Source organism: Triturus cristatus, chromosome 9 (assembly GCF_964204655.1).
Source record: "Triturus cristatus chromosome 9, aTriCri1.1, whole genome shotgun sequence".
NCBI classification, from domain to species: domain Eukaryota; kingdom Metazoa; phylum Chordata; class Amphibia; order Caudata; family Salamandridae; genus Triturus; species Triturus cristatus.
The window spans coordinates 945613771-945627538 of NC_140592.1; the positions used below are offsets into that span (position 1 = coordinate 945613771).

The 13768-nt window shown below is 42.2% G+C and overlaps 1 protein-coding gene across 6 annotated transcripts in view; it reads left to right on the plus strand.

Moving 5' to 3' along the window:
* DGLUCY (D-glutamate cyclase) overlaps positions 1-13768 on the plus strand; it is a 257725-nt gene that overhangs the window by 208632 nt on the left and 35325 nt on the right. For all 6 annotated transcript variants that reach the window (XM_085626535.1, XM_085626533.1, XM_085626534.1 and 3 more), the window contains one exon: positions 7372-7632. In XM_085626535.1, the coding sequence (XP_085482661.1) occupies positions 7372-7632 (261 nt within the window). The remainder of the gene's footprint in view (positions 1-7371; positions 7633-13768) is intronic.

Below are 13768 nucleotides of genomic sequence, written 5' to 3' on the forward strand. Positions count from 1 at the left end.
CTTTTAATCATACTGAGGCTGAGTGCCACTGGTAATCTTGCAGGTGCCACTTAAGCAGATGTTCCTTTATCGCAACAATGAACATAAAATCAGTATGGGAATCTTACACAATGCTACTGATAGTTTGTAGGGGCCACAATGCAAACTGAATTGGTGCTTTTATTAAAAGTTGCCATTACCCGAGCAGTCATTTAAATCTGAGAAGAAACGCAGACACTGCTGTGCTGGGATTTGGTAAACATCGTTTACCACCAATCCTTTTCCCCGCAGGGAATTACAACGCGGTTGTTACAATGACCGTGTGGTAACAATTACTCCACAAGTCGGAACAACGACTGGCGGAGGGGGCAGAAGGTGTTGGATGTAAAATTCAACACCTTCCCTACTGTTGCACTTACTGGAGTTGGAATAGTAAATTATACTATTCCAACTTCCAGCGCCCCCCCCCCCAGAGCAAGTCGTTGTTACGACTTGCTGGGTAATGGTATGCGTTGTTACAATGCGGTCGTTGTAACGACCGCGTTGTAATTCCCTGCAGGGAAAAAGCATGTGGAAAAAAGAGGCATATTTGCTGGGATTCAGTGTAGTGACTTGCTGTTTGTACACATAACTAACTCTTGATCTTGTGCATTATCCTCCTGAGCTAGCTTAACAAATTGCAGCATGGGAAGGGAAGATAAAGTGTTGCGAGAAAGCGGTCTGGTCCAGAAGATGAAAATCTGAAAGGTATGTGATTGCCAGGGCTTAGAGGCCCCTAAACAATATCCCAAACTAATTGAAAAATTTAAAAAAGTGCATTAGTCAACATGAAGATCAGCAAACAATGGAAAGTAATATAAAAAACATAACTGCAGATTAATCATTCAGTAGCAGAGACGACAAGGGCTCATCTTGTGAATTCAAAGTTGAGGATGACATGTTTGGTAGTTGGATGCCTTGTGCCCTTGTCTCTGAGATATGAGGGACACTGTTTGCAGATGGCTTACAGGCTGACTCTGCCTACAGAGAAAGATTGGGATTCCACTGAGTACAGAGTATAAGGTGAATCTGGAGTAATTGCCAATTGATGCTCGGATCCCAGTTCTAGATGTAAAACTGAGATCTCAAATGGAGATCACAGCCAGGGCAGAGGTGGGCAGCTTTAACAATGTTTATTCGACAGAAAGGTTGAACATGATGACAATAACGAATTAAAAACCTGGCAAGCGTTGAAACGCATACGTTAAAATGATAAACATTAAGAATCAATGTGCGTCACTTATAAAACCACGATGATGGACAGGGAAGGTTTTTTTTTTGTTTTAAAACGCACAGGTTTCTACTTTACATTACCCTTGCTCCAAATGGTCATTACATTTGAGAAAGGTGACACAGAAGGTCAGTTTGCGTCAAAGCAAGTAAAAAAAACCTCAACCAACGGGGAAAAACTACTGTTTTAAAACACACTGCTCAGCCGGTTTTTTATTGACATTTTGTGCATAACCATTACGACCATGAACATTAGCGTAGCGACATCATGTATCATTGTAACACTGAATTATCGTAGCACATGATACAAAATAGGATGATACTATGACATTCTGCAAATTTGACAGCTTAGATTATTACTTATCGAGTATCGTTACAGTGATAAAATGAATTTAAGGCGTTATTGCAATATCTAGAGTGCCTATTAGCTAAGCATCATTGCTCAGACGGTTTAATGTGTGCAATCAGTGACTTATGCATCGTCCCATTAAACATCAAGGATCAGATTTAAAAAAAAAAAAAATTGGATAAAAATGTGGGTGGAGGCGAAAAAAAAGCATGCAAACCCAATTACCTTGTTGGCAGAAAAATTGTAGAATCCTCTCCCCGGTTGGTGTGAGCAGTATAACACAAGTGAGTATTAACCTACTTACCTAATCCGTATATCTTGGCGTTTTTGTATTTCACTATTTTTTTATGTCGGTTCCGGAGAAATACAATTAAAACACACCTCAAAAGAGTCCCATGTAACTTAAGAACATTGTATTCCTGTTTAACAGTGCTACAGACTATGCACAGAATAGGTCAGAGTTGTCCAGTTCTGGATTTCAGTTTTTATAAAAAGCGTTTCAAGAAATTTCAAAATGCAGTGCGGGATTCAAAGGGCACAATTTCCAAATTAAAGTAAATTTAGCAAGCACAAAACAAATAAGTTTGTAACTGTGCCCATTTGTTTTTGATTGTCTTATATGGCTCAATGTGTTCAGACTTGATAATATTGGTTGCTGGAAGATTTCAGGAATAAAAGTATTATAGCACGAAGCCTTGTGGGTACCTCCTTGCATATGACCTTCATATGGGCTCACAGCGCAGGGTCTACTTTGCTTATCTCACATTGGGTTATAAAACCTGTGATGATTAGCACACGTTTATCCATACATCTGTTTCAAATTCATTTAATAATGGACTGCTTGAGGTCACATAGGTGGGACAGTTGCACACTGTTGGTCTGTGGTTCTGTTGTAGCATGCCCCCTAATTATTATTGAACGCAAAATAGTGCAACATGTAGATGTGCTTTCAAGTTTTATTTATTTGACTTAGGCACTGAGAAAAGGCATTACATTATCACATGGCTTTCACGGAATCTTCTAGCCTTGTGTTTGAAGGCACATACGTTTTACTTTGTTTTTGGCACCACCTAGGGAAATTAAGGAGAGTTTTGAGGTATATCCGTCCTCAGAGTCACATGTGCAAGAAGCGAGAAAAACAAAAACAAGCATTTGCAATGCAATAGGTCTTGCATTTATGTGAGTTTCGTAAATGTGACACCTATTGCATTACAAATGGTAGTTGGTAACAACGCCCATGCGGCACTTTAACTTTATTATCGTCCGCGCCCCTTTCCTTAGGTGAGCTGTTTCTAAAGAAAGGGGTATGGCCGACATTAAAGTGAATGTTCGGTATGAAGCACTTTTACAAAAAAAAGCATTTGTTTGTGAAGTTGACCAATGCTTTTTTTTGCAAAAGCGCCCCGTGCCGCACTTCACTTTAATTGCGGCCATGCCCCTTTACTTAGACTTGGCTCGTTTAAGGAAAGGGGCGCGGCCGACATTAAAGTGTAAGTGCGGTATGGGGCAATGTAAAAAACAAACAAAAAAATGTTTAAAACAAAAACCATACAACCACCTTTGGCGCAGCAAGTAAAGCAAAGGCACGGCCGCCACTATCAACGTTGCGTGGTGTGCTATGTAAAAAATAAATAAAGATGTTGTGAGCGAGCATGTCATGCGTGCAGGCAACAGCAGGCATGCGAAAACCATTAAATGAAATAATGCTCGGAGGCTATAATTAAACCCTACCGAGCAACAACACTTGTAAAAGGGGGTGTCATCATGAGAAGTTACAAATGAAGGCAAAGCGGTACTAAGGAGGGACTAACAAGCCTATTTACAAATCAGAAGCCAGCATTTATGAAGGACAATGACACAAACCAATGACAAGTATGGGCGGAGAGTGGGTGGGGCTTCAAGTTCATATACCAATACAACATGCCTCGCAGAGCAGCGTAAGCGTTGCCCAGGCTCGACCTAAATAGACGTCAACTTTGATGCCAAAGGTGTTTTGCAAGAATTAGCAACTTGTCGAAGTATGTCGACCCCCCCCCCACACTTTGCATTATATTTATAACCAGTCTTGTACAAGCTTATATGAGAACCTCAAATGACCCTTGTGTCAAGTATACATACACATATATGCCTGCATAAGCATACATTAGAGGTCATCGCTAGTCACTTTGACTAATAGAGCCAAAATAACAAACATTGCAAATTTATACCCTGCGTCAATTCATAGGTTGAGGGGTTATCAGAATTGTTTTAACCTAGAACCTTTCCCTTTCAAAAAGGTTTCTTTCTGTTTAAAGTCAGTCAGTTTTTGCTAGTCTCCGATTACCTCCATTCATCCAGATGACAAATGCAGACAGTATCTTTAAAAAAAAATATACGAGCGCATACAAAGCGCGTGCACAAAGAAGTGGTTACAGATACGAAACAACTAGATTTCCTAGTATTTTAATTACGCTGTGTAAATCCATCTGAAAATGCCGACAATCCAAGAGGCTGCATCGCAAATAAATAAAAATAGAGAACTCAAAGTGCTTGTTACCAGCTTGAGAAGGAATTTGAGCTTCCACCTCGTTGTAGATTTTGTCAGTCAGTTTCTCTTTCCAGCTTGTGAAAGGAGTCCTTGGCAGGTATATTCTAAAGGAATGTTGACTCGAAAGGTGTATTACAGTCTTGAAAACTTACCCTTTTTTCCAACTATATTCACTGTTGTTTCCTAAAAGTGTCCCTTGAGTGAGTGAATCAGCTAGGAGCGACCCGAGACATGCGGCCGGTAGGTGGCGCTGTTATATGCAACTTGAAATAGCTCACTAGGAATGCAACTTAAAACTTAGAAACAAAAACAAACAAAAAAACGAGACTGCAAAAGTGAATGCCAAGCGCTGTCATTAGTAACATGATCCAAGGGAAGAATGCAGCTAAGAAAAAATGTTGGAGGGGGGGGCGCTAATTCTCCCAGCAATAGGCCGAATGGGGATGGAGGGGCTCTAGGAAGGCGTGAAAAACACAACAAAGCCTCATTAACAGGCAAATGGTCTTAAAGACCTGTGAAGTACTCGGGTGCGGCTGTGTGTGTGCCCGGGAAGCTGACTAGGCCCGGGCTGCCACACGACGGGAGGGGGGGGGGGGCTGAAGCCCTTTGAGCCCAATGGGCGTTTACAAATAACCAGCGTACAAGCACATAAGATGTGTATGACGACAGAGTAAAGCAACACTTGCATAAGGCACCATTAGTCAAAAGCGTACTCAGAGGATAAAAGTTAACCTTAAGAGACAGGTAGTTTGAAATCGTCTAAGGGCACCATGCACCACCAACAGTCGGATGTGAGGTGAATAATTGGATAAATCAATACAACATATTCTTCACTATAGAAAGTATTGTGCAGGACCAGCATTCTGGTGGACGGTCACAGTTTAGCTCTCAAGAAACCAAGCCCCTTGGCCCGAGGCTTCGATCTCCCATGAAGATTAGCACCACTGAACGTGTCCCTTCCAATTTCCCTGTACGACTTCGGGAAGGCAAAGCCAGGCCAGCCCCCTGATTCAGAGAGTCAATCAAAGTGATGAGGATTATGGGTAAGTAGACAGACAGCTCTGACAGTGGAAGCAGTGACTCAAGATCAATTAAAGTGACAAGCCTATCTTTAAACAACATCGCTTAATGTTGATACCGTGGCATTCTCTATGGAAATAAGAGTCTTGGCATGAAGCATATTCTGAGCCTCTGAACAGTAATCTGAAGCCATCAAAGACCTGGGACAAAAGCCTGTCCCCTTCTCAGATGTGACTATTCTGTCAGATTCAAGGATTTGAAAGATGACTAATGTCTCAGCTGTCACTTTAGGAAATCATAACGTGAGGGGCGTGGAGGCAAGTTTCTATTGAATCACTTGTAGCTCTTTTATGAAAATGTGCAATTATTTTACCTACAGTGTTTAATAAAGGTGCACACAGCACACACTTCAAACTATATGAAATGTAAATAATGAATAAAAATAAAAAGTGAGTTTGTTGAGCTCGGTGGCTCTCAAGCCGTCGCTGAGCAGCCTTCCCTCCAATGCATTAAATGCTGTGCATCATTAAACACAATGCGCAGCATGTCGACTCAGTGAACAGAGAGATTGAAATGTCTCGAGCGTTTTGGGACAAGGTCAGTGTCACTGCTGGGAATGCTGCATGGTATTGGAAGGCACTGGGAATCATGTTCTGGCTTCAAGCCCCTGGCGCAGCTTCCAGCTCCTAAAGTGCCTTTCGATGCTGCTACAAATGTGTGAGAGTAGTGGGAAGGAGTACGGACTCGAGTCAGTGGCAAAAAATTGAAAATGTATTTGGAGTGAAAATCGATGAAACTGTATAATTTTCCTGCACATGAGTTAAACACGTTTGCTCTTAAGCTTACATCTCAAAAAATATGAAATTAGAATTTCCCAAAGCGTTGTTTAACCCCTTCAGCGCGGCGCGGATTTCCGCGCCACGCTGAAGGTTCCGTGCGCGGGCGGGGCCGTGACGGAGCGGTTCCGTCATGCACACAGCGCGACCGTCGCGCTTGACGGAACCGCTCCGTCACAAGCACGGAAAGGGTTAATGGAACCGGATATGAATATCATGTTTATGAATTTGAAAAACAGTATCTATTTGACTGGTTTATCGATTTGTGGAAGAGAAAGAACGTGAGTCATTCGAGAGAAGGAAAAGCTGTATGAGAGAAAGTGTATGAAAGAAAAAACTGAAATAAAGATAGAAAGAAGAATAAAGGAGCAAAAAGTTTTAACAGGGAAAAGGAGAGAGTGGCATGCTGCAGTATAGAGAGGCGGGGGGAGTGGGGGGGGAGTGGAGGCCAGCAGAGTGACGCGATCTGTTGTGGGGGAGGGGGAGGGAATTGAAGCGCAAGCAAGGCAGAGAGAGGCACGCAAGGCTTAATGAGCCTTGACAGAAACCCACATGGCGGCTGCGCGCGTGCACGCTTGCGTGAACGCAAGCTTGAGGGAAGGAAAAGCCTGTGGTAGCACTTTCAAAAGCCACTCACTAAATTTCACGCAGAGCAGCGCATGCGCTGGCTCAGCGAGACCTAATGAAAGGAACACTTAAATTTTTTTTTCTCTGGAAAACGGGCTGCTTTACAACAAAATAAAGATTGCTTTATTTGAAGGAAATCACGGACATGGTGGTCTGCTGACCCCAGCTGGCCACCATCCCTGTGATTTTTGCGGTTCCTAGGGGGTCACAAATTGCGACCTACCTCATTAATTTTCTTGAGGTAGGTCAATTGCGATCCCCTAGGAATCGCGGTAAGTGTTCAGAACACTTTCGTGCATGACGTTTTGCGATTTCCTAATTGCGAATTGCAAGGATTCACAATTAGGAAATTGCGAAACGGGGACTTCATACATCTGGCCCTTAGTTCTACACTGTTTAGGTGATGCAGTATTACTCACATTTCCTATAGCTGCCTTTTGACTGGGGCAGAGCTGTGCGTCCAGTTTATTACTGGTAAAAAATGTTTTGCATGTTTTTATACCTACACTTAACTAAGGATACTATCTGTTCCATGATTTTTCTGCAAAAATAAAAGGCTTGATTTAGTGTTAGGCAGACGGTTTACTCAGACGGTTTACTCCACCAGAAAGTGACAGATATCAGATGCTTTCTATCCTATTGCATTTGAAATAAGTCGGACGGAATATCCAGAGTACCCCGCCCGCCGAACTCTAAATCAGGCCAAAAGAGTTGAATGACAGCTCTGAGACTGATCACAGCATATTCCTTGTCTTGATTTCTAGGTGGGAGGGGAGTGAAGCATCTCTTTGTGAAGGACGAGCTCCTGAAAGCCTGCCTGTCCCTTTCTCATGCCACATCAGTACTTATAACCACTGGATTCCCGACCCACTTTAACGAGAACCCACCGGAAGAGACGGATGGTCCCCCCGGAGCCATTGCAATAGCAGCCATGCTACAGGCCTTGGGGAAGGATGTCTCCATTGTGACCGATCGCAGAGCTTTAGACTTGAACCAGAGCATCAATGAAAATGCTGTTCAGGAAGGTAAACAAGCAGGCAAGAATGTCTCTTTGATAGGTCTGGATGTCATATTTATTCTGAAATGTGTATTTAATCTCTTCTTCGGTTAAACGGGACCACTTCAGTGTACTTAGGGTAAGTTCATTTTTGTTCCTTGGTAAACGCATGACTCATTTAAACTGATTGTAGGTGCCTTTTGGATGTTTTTGTGTTGGCAAAGTTAACATTACAAGGACTCACTGTTGAGTAAACCGCTAGTGTGTTGCTGTTTGTAAATGCCATGGGGATGATAATACGTAATGCAAATAATATACAGTTGACACCCTCTACACACACATATATATACATTTAATCAATCAATCAAGTTGTAGTTGAATAGCGCGGCTAATCACCCCAGGGGGTATCCAGGTGCTGTGCTGCAGGTATCAGTTGAAGAGCCAGGTCTTGAGTCTCTTCCTGAAGTGGGTCAGCGAGGGTGCGGTGTGGAGGTGAAGGGGAAGGGTGTTCCAGGCTTTGGCAGCGAGGTGGGAGAGGAACATTCCCCGGAGCATCAGCAGCGGATACATGGTGTCTGAGCGAGGTGTGCGAAGCAGAGATTTCTAGTTGGTTGATGGAAGAGAAGGCAGTGGTTCATGTAGACTGGTTCTTTGTGTGGAGGGCTTTGTAGGTGTGGATCAGAAGCTTGAATTGGCATCTCTTCTGGAAGGGGAGCCAGTGGAGGTCTTTTAGGTGCTGGGTGATGTGTGTCCTCTTGGGCAGGTTGAGGATCAGTCTGGCTGCTGCGTCCGGGATTGTCGGGAGTCTTTGCATGAGTTCAGTGATGGTACCTACATAGAGTGCATTGCCGTAGTCAGTCGGCTGGTGATTAGGGCCTGTGTCACAGTTTTCCTTGTGCTGATGGGGAGCACAAGGAACACAATGGCACAGTGTACATCCGTATGTATGTGAGAGGGTGCATGTACTATGGTGTTGACGAAGATAACACCGTAGTTGTGATTAAGGTCCTACTTACTTATAAAGTGAATGTTTTAATTTTGCTAATAGCTTTGGCCTCATTTGATGAATCTGGGTGAAATATGGCAGAATTTTATGATATCCTGCATCATATCTCAGTGTCAATTTTTGTGTAGAGCAGTCAAAAAGGATAGACTTTGTTGTTACGGGTGATTCACAAGTAATAGTTCCCATTTTATGCCTCTGAATATTTTTTTATCTTTTCTATTGCAAAAAAACGCTAAATACAATTGCCCCAACTTTTTTTTGTCTCTCGTCAGACATTTTCGGATCTGCAGATCCTAAGATGCTGATTGACTCATCACAGCAAGAAAACTTGTTTGTAGCTGTCACAGCATGTTGCGAGATATTAGAGGATGTGAAACTCCAGAATTTTGTAAAAAAATGTGGGCAGCCGAGGCCCAAAGTTGCACCTGATCCCCATAAGGTAGGGTCTCACATCTTCAGATCCTGCTCTCAAAATAAATAAATACAAATGTTGTATTGTGTGATTAATCTAGCCATGATGCGTGGATCAAGCAGATCTGTGTTGATTGCACATACCTGACAGGATAAAAAGAGCCACATTGGATTCACATACCTTGAAATGAGACCTGCTGTGAGAAATTGGGTTGTTGGTTGACTTGGGTGTGAGCCTTGGTCAAGCAACGGCCACAATCCTTTGCTGGGTGAACCACAAAAAGTCACTAAATTAACATGTGTCTAACCCTGGGTAACTTGGCACATAAAGCTGTACGTCTTAACTTAGAGGCAATGTGGAAAGTATTTATGCAGCACACAAGCAGTAATAAAGTAAAAACACAACACTAGAAAAATCCCAAACCAATTTAGAACAAATAGAGTAAAGTTAAAAAAATTAATTGACACCAAAACAACAAAAATCCATTCAGTGGACCTGGACTTATGAACTTTTAAAGTTTTTTGTAAAACCTAGTTCCTAAAAGATCAAAGCACCCACCACGGATATTTAATCGTGTGAGACCTTGTCAAAGTAGAAACATATGGCCGACCTTGAAGGAGCACGGTTCGGATACAAGAAGTGGATTGGGGCCAGTCAGCGCTTACCTTCGGACTTAAAAGAAATTTTGAGAAAAAGTCCATGAGAAGGTAAAGGCCAGCTGGCAAGGCTGCAGGAGGGGGTCCGAGGAGGGAGCGTTGTTGTTGTATGGCCTTGGCTCGAAGCCGCAGTGAAGATTTCTACGTTCAGACTTAGTCCCTGCAATGGAAGTTGAAAATCTCCAGCGGGACGAGGCAGAGGGCTGCAGCTGAAGACAATTACACGAGTATGGATACCCCTTAGGCGTACTTAATTTAATACCCTCGAAAATGAAAAATCACCACTTTCACATTTGTTTGGTCTCTCTAAAACAGCTGCCTCTTGATACCGTTTCCTTCTCAGCTATTCCTCACTTCATAGCATGAAGCCAGCGATCTGGTTATAGCGGGACTCCCTCAGATGTTTGTCCTGCCGCTCCTCTGCTCCATGCACAGCCCCACCTCACAGAGCAGGCGTATTGGTCTGTTAGATGTAATGCTTCTGCTACATCAGAAAAAGCAGTTCCCGCCATCTTGTATTTCTCTGAAACGTGGACATGAGTCCACTTTTGTATAATGCCTGCTATCACCATCCACTATTTCAGTGGGAAGCCGGTATCTTGTGGTTCACCACTGCCTCTGCTTGCTAGATCTTGTCTTAGATTTGCCCCGGCTCAACGGGAGTGCTACACAAGTGGAGCCATGGCTGGAGTTCCGCCCTGAAGCACCCTATGAGCAACCAACCTAGCTAAACCCAATGACATATTTTTATAACTCCATTCAAATGGGTCCATTTGTAATGGTATATTTTTACCATACAGTGGACCTATAGCACATGTTTGGGTATATAGGCTTTTTGCTCTGATTCGAAATCACAAACAGAACCCTACAAACTAGTAACTTATTAGCAAATCTCACTGCTCCAAGGTACTGAAATGGTGTTTACCAGAGACACATTTTATAGGAATATGTTAGAAATGTACTTTCCTGGTAAAATATTTCTGTTTGCGGCTATTGAAAAAAAAATAACATAAAACTCTGCACTGCCTTCTCATGCTAAGTATCTACATATTTCTATGAATAAATAAACAACTAACATCCTTTCAATATTCACGTCTCTGCGAAGTTTATATTTGCTGTTAAAGGCATTTTAGTGAAATGCCAGTAATTTCACAGGCGTTGTTTGTTGTTTTCTGTATTTTGGCTATTTGTATTTCAGGCATATCAAACTAAGTGCTAAAAGCCACCCAGTCAAGCAAACCCAGCAGCCTGCTCTAATGCATGCTCTGGCTCCTCAAGCGCTTAAAAAAAACAATATTTTACATCAAATTGACATATTATTTTCTGGAGTTCAGTGAAAGAATAATTTTTAGCAATTAAATTAACAACCAGCTCGTTCTTGCACAATGTGTACCCACTATGGGGAACTGAGGTGCATGGACCTTGATTCACCAAAATGCCAGGCGGAGCAGAAGTGACAGCACACACCCTTTGTCCTCAATGATGTCACAGGAAGTGACATCATATGACCCTTGACTCTCAATCCTGAGAGTGACACCAGATGACGTTGATCCTGATTATGTCACCATAATTGGTGTCATTGAAGCCTAATCTGTTGCTCAAAGTGAAAATGTGTTGATAAATCAGAGGGATATGCACAAAGAAGAGATTTAATATGACAATTGGCATTAATTCGTATGGACCATACATTTAATAATAACTCTGTTCTTGGTTTGATTTACACATCACAGTTTGTTCAAGTATCATTTTTTTTTGTAGTCTCAAAAATGAAGCGCGGAAACAAGTTTAAAAAATAGAAATGTTTTTCTCATTTGTTCTATTTTATGATGTATTCTACAGAGTGTGCATTACAGTTCTGAATGTATTTATTTGACCTAACTAAGTGTATTGGCCTAGTGGAAGCTAACAATGTAACCATTGCTCATCGATGCACTGTTTAACTTCTGTTCTTTGCTCTGCGTTTGCCATTTCTGCGAACCGGGGTCACAAGAGCAGTACCAGCAGTCTCAAGCCAGGGGGTACTAGCCTTTACCTTTGGCGACCCCTTAATTACGTCCATGCTGTGGTGCTTTTGGGTAAAAGATATATTATTTTGGGCTACAGATTGTAAAGATTGTGGACTAGTCAGCAAAAGTAGCCATGGCTTTTAAGGTTGGTGCAAAACATGAAAAAGGAAAAACCCTAATATAAATGCCGTGTCGCATGATACAGCGTCTTTAGGTCCTGCCAAAAGGACCTATTTATTGTCAAAGACCTATGTGTAGAGTACCAATGCTAAAAGTGGGATTTAAGTCAGCCCATTGATATTTGTTGGCCTTCTTGTCAGTCTCATTTGCTTTCTTCCCATTTGATGTCTTACCTTCCTCCTCTTTTGTTTGTCCCTGCCCTAGAGCTTAGCCTTTTTACACCCTTTTGATTGGATGAGTTCTATCCTTCAGCAGCTTAATGCTGTGGTCTTAAAATGTATTTTTATTCTTAAGACCGCAAGGCAACTGCAGTTTTTTCTCTCTCCTGAGACCCTAAAAGATTATCCTGCCAGCGGTGACCGGAGAAAGACTAGATTATGCTAACATTATAATGGCCTTCCCGAATGCGACATTGCTAGACTACAAATTGTTCAGAACGCGCTGAACCGACAGCTCTATTGGCTACCTATTGTACAGCGCATACACTTTAAAACTTGTTTTTTAGTCCTTAAAGCTCTCCATGGACTGGCCTCGAAATCTGTAGCCAAGCACGGTCCTTCAAAAGATCTTCACTCATCCATGGCAAATCTATAGGCTGTGCCGAAATTGCGTAAAGTAAAGGTTCTCTGTGCTGGCACCTATTCAATGGAATTCCCTCCCGCCAGACTCACGGTCACTTACTGACCTAATCGCTTTCAGGAAGGCCTTACAGATATGGCTTTTCAATGAATCCTTTGAGCAGTAGTCCTAGGCACCATTCTCTTCCAAATGCCACTATTCATACCTACATCGGCGCCAAGAAACTCGTGGGTTAATGTGTGCTCTACAAGTACAGTTAACATTAACGTTGTTTTAGTAACTGTGTTCTTCTTCTTGCACTATGTACAGCCTGAGCTTCATAACATTTTTTTTCTTTTCTGATACTAAATCTTGTATTTGTCTAACCGAGTATATTTATCCCTTCTTAAGTTGACCGATTGTAAGACATTTTAGTGAACTTCTCAACAGGGCAGCGATACCCAATCGGACATGGATGGAATTAAGTCCAAGCAACAATGGGCTTTAACTACAGAGATGATAAGGCCATGTTATGCTGATGCCCAAGAGGGCGGGACTTTTGATTTAAATTAAAGCTTTTGAACTTTTGACTGTTTTTCAAGGAATTAGCTTGAAAACACCCTGCAAGAATGTACTGTTATATTCACCACGTGTAGCACAGCTGTGGATTTGATAGCCTGTAGAAGACGAATAAAGTTTCAATTCTGTGCATGAGAGCAGGTAGCTCACAACATGATTCTGCATTCTGTAGATGTAAAAAGGGTGTGCAAACATACATAGTGTAACAAAGTTACTGCTGAACTACGGCTGGTCTGTAGCATAACTGTGCATCTGCACAATTACCCAGCTGTTGCCTCTGTCATTCCCCATTTCTTGTGCTGTGATTAGTGCCCCTACTGGTTGATAACAAATACAACGTACATTATAAAGTGAGCACTTGCGTAACACTATACTCTACAACAGCGCTGGGTCCAGAAAAAATGTGAATGAATAAGCACCTTGGACCACAAAACACGTCATACATCACCACTGTGACATAATCTTTCAATGAGAAAGAAGAGCAAGTACATAACAACTAAACATGCCCAGTCCTACGATGTTTCAGCTGCTCCAAGGTGGATCCCAAATAATGGGCAAGAGTAGAAAGCAGAGAGAAAAAGTAATAAATAGATTGGTCTCACCAATTAAACAAATGAAAGCTTTCCACCTTTAACCATCTCTTCTGGTGGGGGTTGGGGGCGCCACTTCACTCGTCTCTTGTTTCTACTCCCTGTTATTCCCTGGAATCCACCACAAGTCAGGTGAAAAAAGTAGAAGAATAAGAGAAAACCCTGAGATTGTCTTTT